The sequence below is a fragment of the Xenopus laevis genome, chromosome 1S, assembly GCF_017654675.1.
Source record: "Xenopus laevis strain J_2021 chromosome 1S, Xenopus_laevis_v10.1, whole genome shotgun sequence".
Classification (NCBI taxonomy): domain Eukaryota; kingdom Metazoa; phylum Chordata; class Amphibia; order Anura; family Pipidae; genus Xenopus; species Xenopus laevis.
Genome location: NC_054372.1, coordinates 140,531,723 through 140,545,046, shown reverse-complemented (window position 1 = coordinate 140,545,046; position 13,324 = coordinate 140,531,723). Strand labels below are relative to the sequence as shown.

The 13,324-nt window shown below is 37.1% G+C and overlaps 1 protein-coding gene across 1 annotated transcript in view; it reads left to right on the top strand.

Annotated features, from left to right (window-relative positions):
- The window catches only part of LOC108707099 (eIF-2-alpha kinase activator GCN1-like), a 50,044-nt gene that overhangs the window by 10,978 nt on the left and 25,742 nt on the right, over positions 1 to 13,324 (top strand). The window contains exons 13-33 of the mRNA XM_018244057.2: positions 841 to 939; positions 1,132 to 1,305; positions 1,497 to 1,649; positions 2,526 to 2,618; positions 3,417 to 3,492; positions 3,607 to 3,766; positions 3,931 to 4,120; positions 4,210 to 4,334; positions 5,767 to 5,945; positions 7,413 to 7,506; positions 7,796 to 7,909; positions 9,305 to 9,503; positions 9,770 to 9,919; positions 10,022 to 10,200; positions 10,321 to 10,401; positions 10,601 to 10,744; positions 10,843 to 10,970; positions 11,662 to 11,851; positions 12,155 to 12,225; positions 12,380 to 12,545; positions 13,043 to 13,237. Of these exons, the coding sequence (XP_018099546.1) occupies positions 841 to 939; positions 1,132 to 1,305; positions 1,497 to 1,649; positions 2,526 to 2,618; positions 3,417 to 3,492; positions 3,607 to 3,766; positions 3,931 to 4,120; positions 4,210 to 4,334; positions 5,767 to 5,945; positions 7,413 to 7,506; positions 7,796 to 7,909; positions 9,305 to 9,503; positions 9,770 to 9,919; positions 10,022 to 10,200; positions 10,321 to 10,401; positions 10,601 to 10,744; positions 10,843 to 10,970; positions 11,662 to 11,851; positions 12,155 to 12,225; positions 12,380 to 12,545; positions 13,043 to 13,237 (2,960 nt within the window). The remainder of the gene's footprint in view (positions 1 to 840; positions 940 to 1,131; positions 1,306 to 1,496; positions 1,650 to 2,525; positions 2,619 to 3,416; positions 3,493 to 3,606; positions 3,767 to 3,930; positions 4,121 to 4,209; positions 4,335 to 5,766; positions 5,946 to 7,412; positions 7,507 to 7,795; positions 7,910 to 9,304; positions 9,504 to 9,769; positions 9,920 to 10,021; positions 10,201 to 10,320; positions 10,402 to 10,600; positions 10,745 to 10,842; positions 10,971 to 11,661; positions 11,852 to 12,154; positions 12,226 to 12,379; positions 12,546 to 13,042; positions 13,238 to 13,324) is intronic.

Here is a 13,324-nt window from a genome sequence, read left to right as displayed (position 1 = left end):
AGAGACATGATTTCTGTTGATTTGAATAGAGTGAGCTCTAATACATCTTCTAGGAAAAAAAGTGGCCCGCTATTAGATATATTGATCTAACTGTCAACGATTATCTGACACCCAACTCCTGCATGAAGACAGAATGAAGAGAAACAGATGCTGAGGGAGGGATAGTGAAGATAAAATTGATTATTTCAGAAACAATGTAGAAAATGTAATTGTATTCAGAATGTTTCTTATTTCAGTATGCTGAAGCTTATATTAAATTTTCATTTTCGTGATAGTTCCCCTTTAAAAGCAAATATCTCATTGGTTGCTATGGGTTAATGCTAGTTACTGCCTTTTATTACAGATGGGGGTAGGAGTCTTATGCCATCTGTGTGAATTCCAGTAATTTTTGCTTTATGCTCAAAAGTGTTCGTAAATCTTCCCCTTTTCACAATCTTTCTAGGAATGAAGTTTACCTGAATTGCTGAACTGCCAAACTGAAACACTAGAGAGATTAAAGTTTTAACTTCAGTTTTAGAAAAGAAATGGAAAAAAATAGAAGATAGAAAGCATATGAAAAAAGTTTTTGTTTGTACTATTTAAAAAAAAAACAAAACAATACATTGTGTTATTATAAGGGTTATTTTATGCAATTAAAACTAGGAATGGGCGAAACTGACGCGTTTCACCAAACATTTGCCGAAATGCATTTGTCTGAGCAACTTTTTTTTTTTTTTGTCATGCAACAAATATTTTCACAGTCTATGGGCATCATTTTCACGGTGACACTTATTGAAAAAAATCGCTCATCACTAATTAAAACTAATAATTTTGTTAAATTTTTTGTGTTAATTGTTTTAGGCATTGGCAGTCTCAGTCACCATGTAGTATCTGGAAACTCCAATCAAGAACTGAGTAGGACCATATCTGAATTGTTTATCCCTTTTCTTCAGCAAGAAGGTTAGAACACACACTTATTGATTTTGAGCATCAATTCACAGGCATGACTTCCACAGAAGCATAATTATACGTTTTCTCTGTGAATGAATTGTTTTTGCATTGTAAATAATGCCTTATTATTTGCCACTTTCACATTGTGTTTTTTCTGTGCTGGGGGCTTTATGTGCTCTGTTGTTGTCTTATGTTTTCTAGTTCACGAGGGGACTTTAATACATGCAGTATCCATACTTACTCTGTGGTGTCAGAAGTTCAACACAGAGGTTCCTAAGAAGCTTGTCGAATGGTTCCAGAAAGCTTTAGTTCTAAAGACCAGCACCACTGGAGTGAGGCATTCCTACCTTCAGTGTATGCTTGTGTCATTCCGGGGTGAGTGAAAGCCAGAATTTTCTGTTTGCTGAAAATTCCTAACCGATTGCGAGCTGCTAATGTCCATTTGGCATATAGGATATTGAAATATTCATACCGATATCTTCTTAAATTTTCTGCTGTATAATTTGAATCACTTGTTTTTATTCTCAAGATATTGCACATACATTCATGTTATGGGTTTTCTTCAGGTGACACTCAGCAGCAGGCTTCGGAAATGTTACCTCTGCTTATTCAAACTATGGAAAAATCTTCATCACAAACATCTCAAATAACTATGTTGGCAGAAGGTTTGGCAGCAGCTGTCCTTATCTGCAGGCTGTCAGTAGTTGAGACTCAGCATGGTGAGCTTTTATGCAATTTATCATTGGTTATTAAGCTTTGATTGAATTATGCATTCAGCTATCACTAATTGAAGGTGGAAATTATCTCATATATTGTCTCTTCATTCATATTTATGGCTATTGCAAGATAATATAGCACTTTTTTATAGCACCAGAAGATGTGTTTGAAGTGTGTGAAATAAAAAGAACATAAACTAAGCATCTCTGTAACTTACTGTATATTGTTATTAAAATGCTTACAATGACCAGTTATAGCTCCCCAAGACCTTATTTATTTTTTATGAGAAACCTAGAAGTTAAAGATTTTAAAAAATTCATTGTGCTTCCTGCATTCAAAGCGTTAGGTAGTCCATTTTTTTTAAAAATAGGAAAAAAAAGCAACAATAAAGTTGATATTCAAACAACCATATAATCTAGTTCAATTGTGTTTGACTTTTTAAAATTATTGTGCAGTCCCTTTTTTTTGAAAAATGAATAGCAGCATTTTGATTCTGCTAATTAACAATTACCATATTGCACTGTTTATGTTACACAACATCTTGTGGTATTTTGTCTTGGTAGCTATGACTCGGAAAGAGTTGCTCAGAAATGCATTTGGTAAAGGCTAATAATGACTGTAAGAATGTCATACACCGGATATTTTTGTTTCAATACACAATGCAAATTTATACATGTAATCGCCTCATCGTTTAGGAACAGTAATGCCACTTTTGCAAAAGGAAAAACAAATCTGACCCTAGTTTTCCCTTAAAATATCCTATGCCTTATAATTTGTTGCACTCTTTTTATTGTTTATTCAGTATATGAGGGGCAAAGCAGACATAATCTTGTTTCAAAAGCCAAACTCCTAAAGTAATTGTATATGTTTATCTGCAGAAGCCAAGCTAAGCACTTTCTGGCAATTGGTAACAGATGAAAAGAAACAGATTTTCACTTCTGAGAAGTTTATTACATCTGCAACTGAAGATTGTAAGATTTCTACAAAATTATGTTAATCCTATATAATAAAGTTGAAGTGTCTCTGCGTCCAGTCCCTGTGTCCGTGGGATTGCACTACTGCTCATGTGCCCCACGGACCTCTAGCGCCCGTTAATTTAACGGGCTTAATGTCTAGTACAGTAATAAAAATCTTGATGGGTGAATAGGGAAAGGTTGGTGTGCGTATCATGATTTAAAAAAATAAAATTAACATCATTAGTACTGGACATGAGTCATGACTAGGGGGGTTGAGATATTAGGACAGAGGTAGTTGTCTGAATAATGTGGGTGGGAAATAAGCAATTTGGGTTTCACTGACAATGTTAGCTGAATACAAAACCACATACGTCATAACTGATACCACTTTTTCTTCTGAGTGGGCTTTTTTAAGAGTTTGGGAAGGAGACTCAAATGTGAGATTCAGTAAAATAAGTGGCCAGCAAAATAGTATACTGCTTATCATTACAGGCTTGCTACTTATAAGGACATTATGTGCGGTGGTTGTATGTTTTCCTAGATTTCTGCAACAGCAGCAGTTTCCTCCTTCATCCCCAAAACATTTTGTGCGTATGCACCAGATATATTTCTGTCTTTAAAGTGGAAAGTTCTGGCGTTAATAACAATGGAAAATAAAATAATGGAAAATAATTAATTCAGAATTAGTTAGCCATATGACCTTAGCGCATACTGGTTTCAGTTTATCGTTATAATTATTTCTTGCTCATTCAACATTATCTCCATCACATAATTCAAGCGACTGATGGTTTTAACTGTGCTTTTTTTCTCCAGCACTGTGCACATTGTTACAGTTGAGTGAGAGGATTCTCCTTGATCACACCCATCGACTTCCAGATAACAAAGCTCAGTAAGTTCATAGTAACACTCTCTCATATATGCTGAATTTTAAAGTATTTTTTCATTCTGATCTGATATGTCACATTACTTATATGTATTCAGTTGTGATTAATACTTTTTACAGACCTTACTATCGTGCTTTGATCAGCATCCTGCTAAATCGCTCATGGAAAGTGCGAAAGCAGTCTCGTCAAACTATAAAGAGACTGCTTGCATCAATTGGTGGAGCTAAACTGGTGAAAGGCTTTTTAATAGAACTGAAATCTGTACTGAATTCTAACAAGGTCAGTGAGTTTTGCATGTTTACCCTTAAACAACAGCATGTTGCTGCATGTGTCACTGAAAAAGTGACTTTTTATAAAGGTTTAAACATGTTCAGGAAGAAAGAAAAACTGTTAGAAATTGGTTAAAAAAGTATAACTGGTTGTTATCTTAAATCAATTTGCAGCAGTTAATATCTGAAATACCAGTAACAGACTCAGAGGAATCACCAGAACTGGGCAAATCACAGCTATCTCCTAGAATCCTGCAGGAAGCACTATATGTATTGACACATGTGCCAGGACTGGAGTCAGACTCTACAGAGGCAGATAATTTGGCGCAGATGCTGCTTGTCCTTGCAAATCATCCATCTCTTGGTAAGATGAGGCCAGCATTAAATACTCACCTTTTTTTAATCTGTATGTTGATCCTGTCTGTTAATTAATCTGCAATTCTCTTTAAATAGTTCCTGTATACTCTGGCCTCTGGGCAGACCTTTTGCAGAAGATGAAAATTGATCCAAATCAGTTCATCGATAAACACTTTGATGATTTTGTTCCTTTAATTACATCAAAGGATGTACTGGACCAGGTGAGCTTTGAGAAATTATTTTTGGAGAATATTATATGTATAATTAATTATTTTAGGGCACTTTTTTTAACTGGTATCACTGATCCACTGTGACTGTGATGTGGCATTTCTGATGAAATATCTGCAGAACGCTAAACAAAAAATGGAGAGCTCCAACCTCCCTGCCACTTAATACAGTGAAGACTTCAATGCAACTTGCAAAATGATTAAATAAGTTTGTGTAATAAAAGCTATTTGAATTTTGACCAATGCCTGAAGTCCCATCGATTGCGTGCCATACGTTGGTGTTGATGGATTGAAAAATCTGCAGGCCATATAATTGGAAATTTGCCAAGTTAGACTGGCTTGCTAGAGTATCCGAGGATCTCCAGGTGGGCCCAACCATCAACAGTCTCTATCTACTCCAGGTGGGGCCTAAGATGTTAAGATGTCCGGGCCAACACAAATATGACCACATTTTTTAAAGTTCAGTTGTACTGTGTCAGATTATTATTAAAATGTGAGTTAGAAGACTGGCTCCTTCAGGATGGACAGTGAATGTAGAGCAGTATGAAATAAAGCCCTTCCATTGAGTATGAGTTTAACAATTTTAGGTTTTTGCCGATTCAAACTGCTTAAAGGAAAACTATACCCCCAAAATGAATACTCAAGCAACAGATCATTTATATCAAATTGAGTGGCATATTAAAGAATTTCACAAAAATGGTATATATATTTAAGTGAATATTGCCCTTTTACATCTTTTGCCTTAAACAACCATTTCGTGATGGTCTGTGTGCTGCCTCAAAGATCACCTGACCAGAAATACTCCAGATCTAACTGTAACAGGAAGAAGTGTGGAAGCAAAAGACACAACTCTGTCTGTTAATTGGCTCATGTGACCCAACATGTATGGTTTGCTTGGTTTGTTTGTGTGCACCGTGAATCCTACGATCCCAGGGGGCGGCCCTTATTTTTTTAAATGGCAATTTTCTATTTAGAATTACCTAATGATACATAATGCTAAAAAAAGTATATTATTATGAAAATGGTTTATTTACATGAAGCTGAGTTTTACATTTGAGCTATTTTATGCAATATATTTATATATAGACCTACATTGTTCTGGTTATAGTTTTCCTATATAATATGTAAAGACATTTTGTGACCTATAAGAAAAAGCAATAACATAAAAAGCTAATACACACTAATCATGTGTATTATTATTAAAAAATACTGCCCAGTTCATTCTCCCTACCATAGTCAACTTACCAGTACTATTGGCTGTAACATGAAAATAGACCACTCTGTGGTAAATGAAATATTACAAGATCATATTACAAACAGATGATTGCTATATTACTTAATTAAATGAATAGACATTGCATTCTTGTATTTTTACCAAGATACTTGCTGGTTAGTGTGTACTCATAATCATGTCTTGATTCTTTAGGCTGCACTGAATGCTGCAGGGTCTCTGGCTAGTCTTTCCCCTGGAAAAGTCCTCCCACGTCTGATTGGGATCATAACTCAATCCCTTCAAAACCCTGCTTTGTGCCAGGTGACAAGGGAGGAATATGCCATAATGCAAACCCCTGAAGGAGAGCTGTATGACAACTCTATCATACAAAGGTAATGATCCTTAAGTAAAAATCTATTGGGGGAATGTAATAAAAGTTGCAAAGAGCAAAACGGTTTGCAAAAATAACAATAAAAATTCACATCTCGCAATGTAATACTCTTCCTTAAACTGTCATTGCATTGCGAATTTTAATTGCGCATTGTGAATTTTAATTGCGCATTGCCCACTTTTAAGAAGTGGTTAAAGGTGTTGTACTCTTTTGGAGCAAACATAACAACTTTTTCAGTAAGACGTTCTATTACATTCACTGCGAAGTGGCGCAAACTGTAAAATTCTCAAATAAAGGAATGGGTGCGGCTCACCAAAAGTGTAACTCTGCCTCCCAATAAAGAGTATTGCAGTCAACTTGCTGCCTTGGGTTTGTTCCACAACCAACTACATTATTGATATATTGTAAAATTCTCAAACCTTATTCTCCTAACGGAAGTGGTCGCTAAACAGTTTCCAGGTTCGCAAAAGCTATGTTAAATCCACACATAGGCAAATTTGTTTGCACAAAGACATAACATTTTGGATTGCGAATATTTTTTACGGTACCGACTTTTATTACATTCCCCCATATGTATTTTACTGCAATAATTAACTTTGCAAATTCGCTATGGCCAAGCTGGAGGATAAAACATCAACATAAAATACTTGTATCTAGCCTGAAGCTGTGTCACACCTGCAGCCCTTTACTGTGCTAATTTTTTTATTTTTTTTTGCTTAAAGTAGAAGGAAAGCTACTGATGCAGTTTCTTGATAATAGATTAGCCACAATAGTGCAAACTAGAACTCAAACTAAAACTGTGGCCATGACCCACAGAATATAACTGTGTAAATATCTATACCTTGTTTACTGTGCAAACTAATTCAGGCAAATAGCACATGGATTTGTTTTTCCACTGGATGTTTAAGCTGGCAGAGACATGTCTGAAGCCACCTTAAGTAGCCTCTTCTCCAGCCTGCACCTGGAACCATTCTGCCAGCTCTGGTGCAGGCACACGCAGCTGATTTCAGCGAAGATACGTGAGTGTTTGCATTATTGCACCAAGATCAGTCGCGTGTGCCTGCACACATGCTTACATAACTGTTCCAGGTGCAGGCAGGAGAGCAGGCTGCCTGAAAAGGGGCTGATTTCAGCCTAACAATTAAGGCAGCTGAAGCCTTTAGCAGAGGTGTTATGTTACTTGTCCATTGATCTGGTGATAGACTCCTTGAGGGGAAGGGATGTTGGAGATAGCACAACAACATGCAGTGCAGGAGTAAAACTTGACTGAGGGTTTCAGAGCACAAATCACATGGCTGAGGGCACCTGGGAAACTAAAAACATGTTGCATTAAATTACAAATTTAAATCTAAAAAAAAATTGGTTTGTTCTTTTGAAAAACAGACTACAGTGCAAGATTCTGCATGAGCTGCATTAAAAAAAGCACATTTTCCTGTGACTTTAATACCTTACCTTTTTTTGCTTTTAGTGCTCAACAGGACAGTATGAAAAAGGCAAACATGAAAAGGGAGAACAAAGCATACTCCTTCAAGGAGCAGATCATAGAACTGGAGCTGAAAGAGGTACTTTGTTAATATTTTGTGGCGATTTACAATTTACAAGCTATCATTAACCTGTAAAATCCTTATAAATGATCATTACTGATGTCTCTTAATTAACTGACATTTACATGCTATCATAAATAATGCATCCTCCAATTTAAAATGTACTGGATATTAGAAGTCACCAGTTTGGTAACCTTTTTGCTTTTATTTGTTCATGGGAATCCTCAGAGACCTCTAAAAGCCTTGCATGTTATATATGTTATTTGGATATCTAAAATGGTTTGCTTTTATATGATTTGTTTTACAGGAGATAAAGAAGAAAAAAGGTATAAAGGAAGAACTGCAGTTAACAAGTAAACAGAAGGAAATGCTGCAGGCTCAGATGGAGAAAGAGAAAGAGATCCGAAAGAGACTTATAGAGGTACTGCAATGAAAGGATAATCTAAAGACTTTCTAGGCTTTTCTCGTTGTGCAGTATATTGAATAAACCTGTTAAAGCAATCCTGACACTTAACACATCTATAAGAATATGCCAGTATTGCTGAAAACCTTCTGCGGTACAATTTCCCCCCAGAAAAGTTCCTCCTAAGCTGCTTCATGATCACTGTACTGAACGAGGCAGAAGTCTGCCAGCACTCTTCTTTCTACTTTTGATTACCTTGTACTGGAAGCTGAGAATTCCTACCACAAGGTTGCATATGAATAAAAATAGTACAAAAGATCACGGGGCCTCCAGCCCAGCTTGATTGACACAGCTGACTCTCTGCTTCTGGGAATGTTAAGCCGTGTCAGCTGTGGTACTGCTAGACTGTCATACCTCCCAACATTTTGGAAGTAAAAAGAGGGACAAAACATTTTTTCGCACGCCCCTTTCTGTGGCCACACCCCCTAATTACCATGTTCATTTTACAAAATTTGGCAGGTTATGAAAGTTTGAAAATATTTCTCCTTATCTAAACTGTTTTTTTGTTTCTCAAAATTGTTACAAAGTATCTTATTTGCACCTGTTAGCTGTTCTGTGCTCTCTGCTAAAAGCCAATTAAGTGAGAAACTTTGTTTCTTTTTCTGGCTGTTTAGTGCAGAGAAAAAAGGACTTTCCAGTACAAGGGACTGCAGTTTGAGCTGTCAAAAGAGGGATTGCCCCTCTGAAAAAGGGACAGTTGGGAGGTATGGACTGTGCGTGGTATTGCTCTCATTATTTTAAGTAATACTGGCACAATCCTATGGATTTTTTTATAGAGATGTGCCAGGATAGCTTTAAGGCTTTAAAAGGTTTTGTGTGTGTTGTACTGTTACCCTTCAGCGTGGCCCGGTGTGGTGTTTAGCAAATAATTAATACAGCATGCAGACTAACTCACTTCAAACATATGTTAGTGCAAAATCACCACAGCAAATAATATCAAAACAAATCTCATGACAGCTACTACCTGCTGATGCGTTTCACGCCATCGGACGCTTCATCAGAGATTGTCATGTGGAATGAGGCTCCATACTAACATTTATCTTTGTGTATAAACACATGAAACATACAATTTACAGTAATCGTGTAGACATATGCATTATTATTTTTTTTATATTAGTCCTTAAGTACATTGAAAGTTAAGGTATTGTAGTAAACTGTGGGCTGTGTTTCTAGCAAGTAGATGGAGAGGGTTGTATTTTATAATTGTATTTGGAAGTGTTAAAAGGCATTTACTGCTCTGTTTTGGGCGGGTTGCAAATGGTGAAGGTGCTGGAGGAACTTTAAGTGTAAAAATGTTTTCACTTTATAACATCACTAGAAATGTAGGCATTTATGCTTGTTTTCCACTTCTAGTTGGATAGGGAATTGGAAAACACTCTTCGACTTTTGGATTCTGTGCTACGGAAAAACCCTTCTGGTCTTTCCCACCACATTCCTGCTCTGACAAGTTCCTTTTTGCCATTGCTTCGTTCGCCATTAGCTGCTCCTCGAATTCATGTCATCTTTTTGTCTTTTGCTGGCTCTGTTATGCCAGCTCATTTGAAAACATTTGGTAAGTAACTTTGATTATGTATTCTGTACCTTTTATATTTGGTAAACATCACACTCTTTTCTGAACCAGTGCAGTTACCTTTTAAGTGGGATTTTGGGCTATATTATATTTACATTAGTAGCAGATTATAACATACTGTAAAGATCAGCTTAAAGCATGACACCTAACTACCCGGCATTAAAAGCCTTCTCAGACTCAATTTTATTGTAGCCAAATGTAATGCCAAGGTCACTTGTCTGTAATATCCCCTGTTTTGTGTACTCTAGGTACATTAGTTGCCTATGTTACCCTCCGTTTGCTGAAACCAGAGTGTTTTCTGGATCCTGCATGGTGTCAAGAAGAGTTACCAATTGCAGTAAAGAGAGCAGTTACTCTCTTACATTCATATACAGTACCGAAGCGCAAGGGTGACCCAGGTGAGGAAGTTGTTACATGTTGTCAAATATATTTCATTTCTTTTTGATTGCATTTTATCTTAATTTGCAGATTTTTTTGTGACCATTTCTTTATACACATAGGTGTTTCCCCATTATCCGCCCCTGTATTTGCCTTCATATTTCCACTTTTGAAAATGGTTTTGATGGAAACGCCCAATAACAGTGAAGAGAATGAAGAGCTTCTGGTTCAGACATTGCAAATCGTCTCTGAACATTCACAACTGAGATCCAGTAGCAACAAAAATGAACTTCTGGATGAGGTGACTATGGTTACTTATTTATTAACTCAGGGGTTTACTACTTAGCATGCTTTAGTTGAGAGCTTTGGGGGAACAGATTCCCATGGTTTGTTTACTTTTATATTGTTTTGTTCTCCATAGAATGGTCCAGAACTGTTGCCACGTGGAGACATGCTCCTTCTCCTTACCAGAGTGATAGGGACAGCCGCCCCACAACTACAAGTGAGTTTTTATTCCCAACTGATTGAGCAGACTGTTGATTATAAGGAACATGTTTATCAAAGGGGGAAGAAAATGTTCCTTCACAATTGAATTGAAAATACTGCAAATGTCTATACAAGTGGAATACACGTGAGATGTGAATTTTGTGTAGATATTTTTTTCGTCATGGTGTTTACAGAGCTACCTGCTTCTCTCACAGATCATGGCTTCCAACTCATTGACAGCACTGTGTACAAGCAGTGGAGGAGGAGAAGGGTGCACATATGCAGAACAAGAAGAAATTGATGTTTTGTTGAAAGCACTTAAGTCATCCTGCTCAAGTGTGCGAGATGCTGCTTTAAGGGTAATGAACAAGTGTTTTCCTAAATATACATCTATCTCTGTCCTGTTATGTGTGATCTAAGACCCAATTCATATTTTCTTTACATTTTTTACGACAAGGGACTTATGGAGCTTAAGATGGTTCTCCCTACTCCCGACACTGATGATAAAAATGGAATGAACTTGTTACACAGACTATGGGTGGTGAAATTTGATGGTGAAGCTGAAATAAAAGCACAAGCTGAAAAGTAAGTCCAGTTAAGTCTTATTTTAAAGGGATACTGTCTTGGAACACATGTTTTTTTCAAAATGCATCAGTTTATAGTGCTGGTCCAGCTGAATTCTGCAAAAAAATTTTATATTTAATTTTGAAATCTGGCATATTGTTCGTTTCCCATGTGCCCCCAGTCATGTGACCAGTGCTCTGATAAACCTCAGTCACTCTTTACTGCTGCAAGTTGGAGTAATATCACCCCCTCCCTTCCTCCCCCCAGCAGTCTAAACAACAGAACACACATAAGCAGAACAATGGGAAGGTGACCAGATGACAGATCCCTGTAGATATAAGAACAGTACTTAATAGTAAAAATCAATGTTTCACTGCAACTCCTCCAGTTACATTGAGTAGGAAAAGCAAAAGCCTGTTAGAAAGCAGTTCCATAGTGCAGCACTGACTTTCTGCAAGCACATGACCAGGCAAAATGACATGAAATGGCTGCCTACACCAATATTACAATTAAAAAATATATACTTATTGGGTTAGGAATGCATTTTTACATGGTAGAATTAATTATATGCTGTGTAAACAGTGTAATTTGGAAATAAAAACGACACCATAAAAATCACAACAGAATCCCAAATATAATGGACATGTGTGGTGTGGCTGTTAGCTAGATTTTTTTTCTCATGCACATGCCACTTATTTTCTGTGTTCCATAGGTTTTGGGAAGCTTTGCAGTTGGAATTGCAGCCTGAACTCTGCTCCCTCCTTATCAAAGATGTTATTTATCATGAAGAAGCAGTGAGGCAAGCAGGAGCAGATGCGCTGTCTCATGCAGTTGCAGAATACCAGCATCAAGCTACGACTGTCATGAACAAACTGATTGCGATCTACCATGAGAAGCTCTATGTAAGGCACAGTTGTGTTTGATATATTTATAGATGATAGTGTGCCACCTGCTGAAATGTATAAGGCTATTGGCAGTCTCCTCTCCTATTTCTCCAGAAATGAAATGAATGTCAGCTCCCCTGCCATCAGCTTTGATCGAGTTTTTGTGAGAATATGTGTTGGTGCTGCTTCCTGTACTCTTATTTACACTTATGAAACATTGCATCACTGTTAGTGAATGTCAGTGATGTTATCTGCACACATTTTTGTAAGGGCTGCTGTTCGCTCTATTCATTTCTTATTTTATATTTGCACTTGTTTTAGCGACCACCCCCTGTATTGGATGCACTGGGAAGAGTGATTTCTGAATCTCCTCCTGACCAGTTTGAAGCAAGGTAAGTCCTAATGGAAATGAATCATTCTATTCAGCACAAGTGGTGTAGATTTTTTATTTAGAGTTTTGAAGCAGTGTGCTAACTGCAAATAAATCTTGTACATCAATAACAAAGTGCAGTTTGTTTCAGTACTATTTCTGATTGTCTTTACCAGATGTGGCATTGCTCTGGCTCTGAACAAGATGGCTCAGTATCTAGATGGCTCACAAGTCAAGCCACTTTTCCAGTTTTTTGTACCTGATGCACTTAATGATCGAAATGATGAGGTCAGAAAATGCATGTTGGATGCTGCATTGTCTGCTCTCAATGTCCATGGGAAGGTAAGCAAAATGTTATCACGTTTGTAGATTTTTTTTATTTGGGGTCAGTTACTTTTCATTGCAGTTTTTCAGGTATTCAGTAATAGTTTGATCTTATTTTGGGTGTCTGCTGGAGACTTCATTAATCAGTCCACTGGGCGCAAGAGCACACCCCTTAATTCTCATCTCCAGCACACTTGTGCCCAATGATATGCTACTGGTTGCATTGAGAGCTGGAGCAAAAATCGGGGGTTTTTTCAAAGAGCAACATCAGAAGACGCACCCTATGTGCCTCCCCTGCACACATTTTTAAATCAAGTAAAATAGAGCACAGAGGCCTACATTGGCCACGCAAAGTGCAAACAATGGCTGTAAAATATTAACAGTAAGCATCTCTCCAACTACTAGCAGCAGTAGTAGGGAGCTGGGATTATAGTTCAAGAATAAAGATAGTTTTTTTTACTACACAGGGTAAACGGTATCATTGTGTAACTACATGATTGTATCATTTTTCTCAGGACAGTGTTAATTCTCTATTACCCGTGTTTGAAGAATTCTTAAAGAATGCCCCCACTGATGCCAGTTACGATACTGTAAGGCAAAGTGTTGTTATCCTTATGGGCTCATTGGCAAAACACTTGGACAAAAGTGATCCCAAAGTTAAACCAATTGTTGCCAAGCTAATTGCAGCATTATCCACTCCATCACAACAGGTATGAACAAGTGTCATTGTATGATGGGTGTTTCTTTGTTTTCCTGAATGTTTTTATTCATATTCTTTTTTTTATTTTTTTATTGAC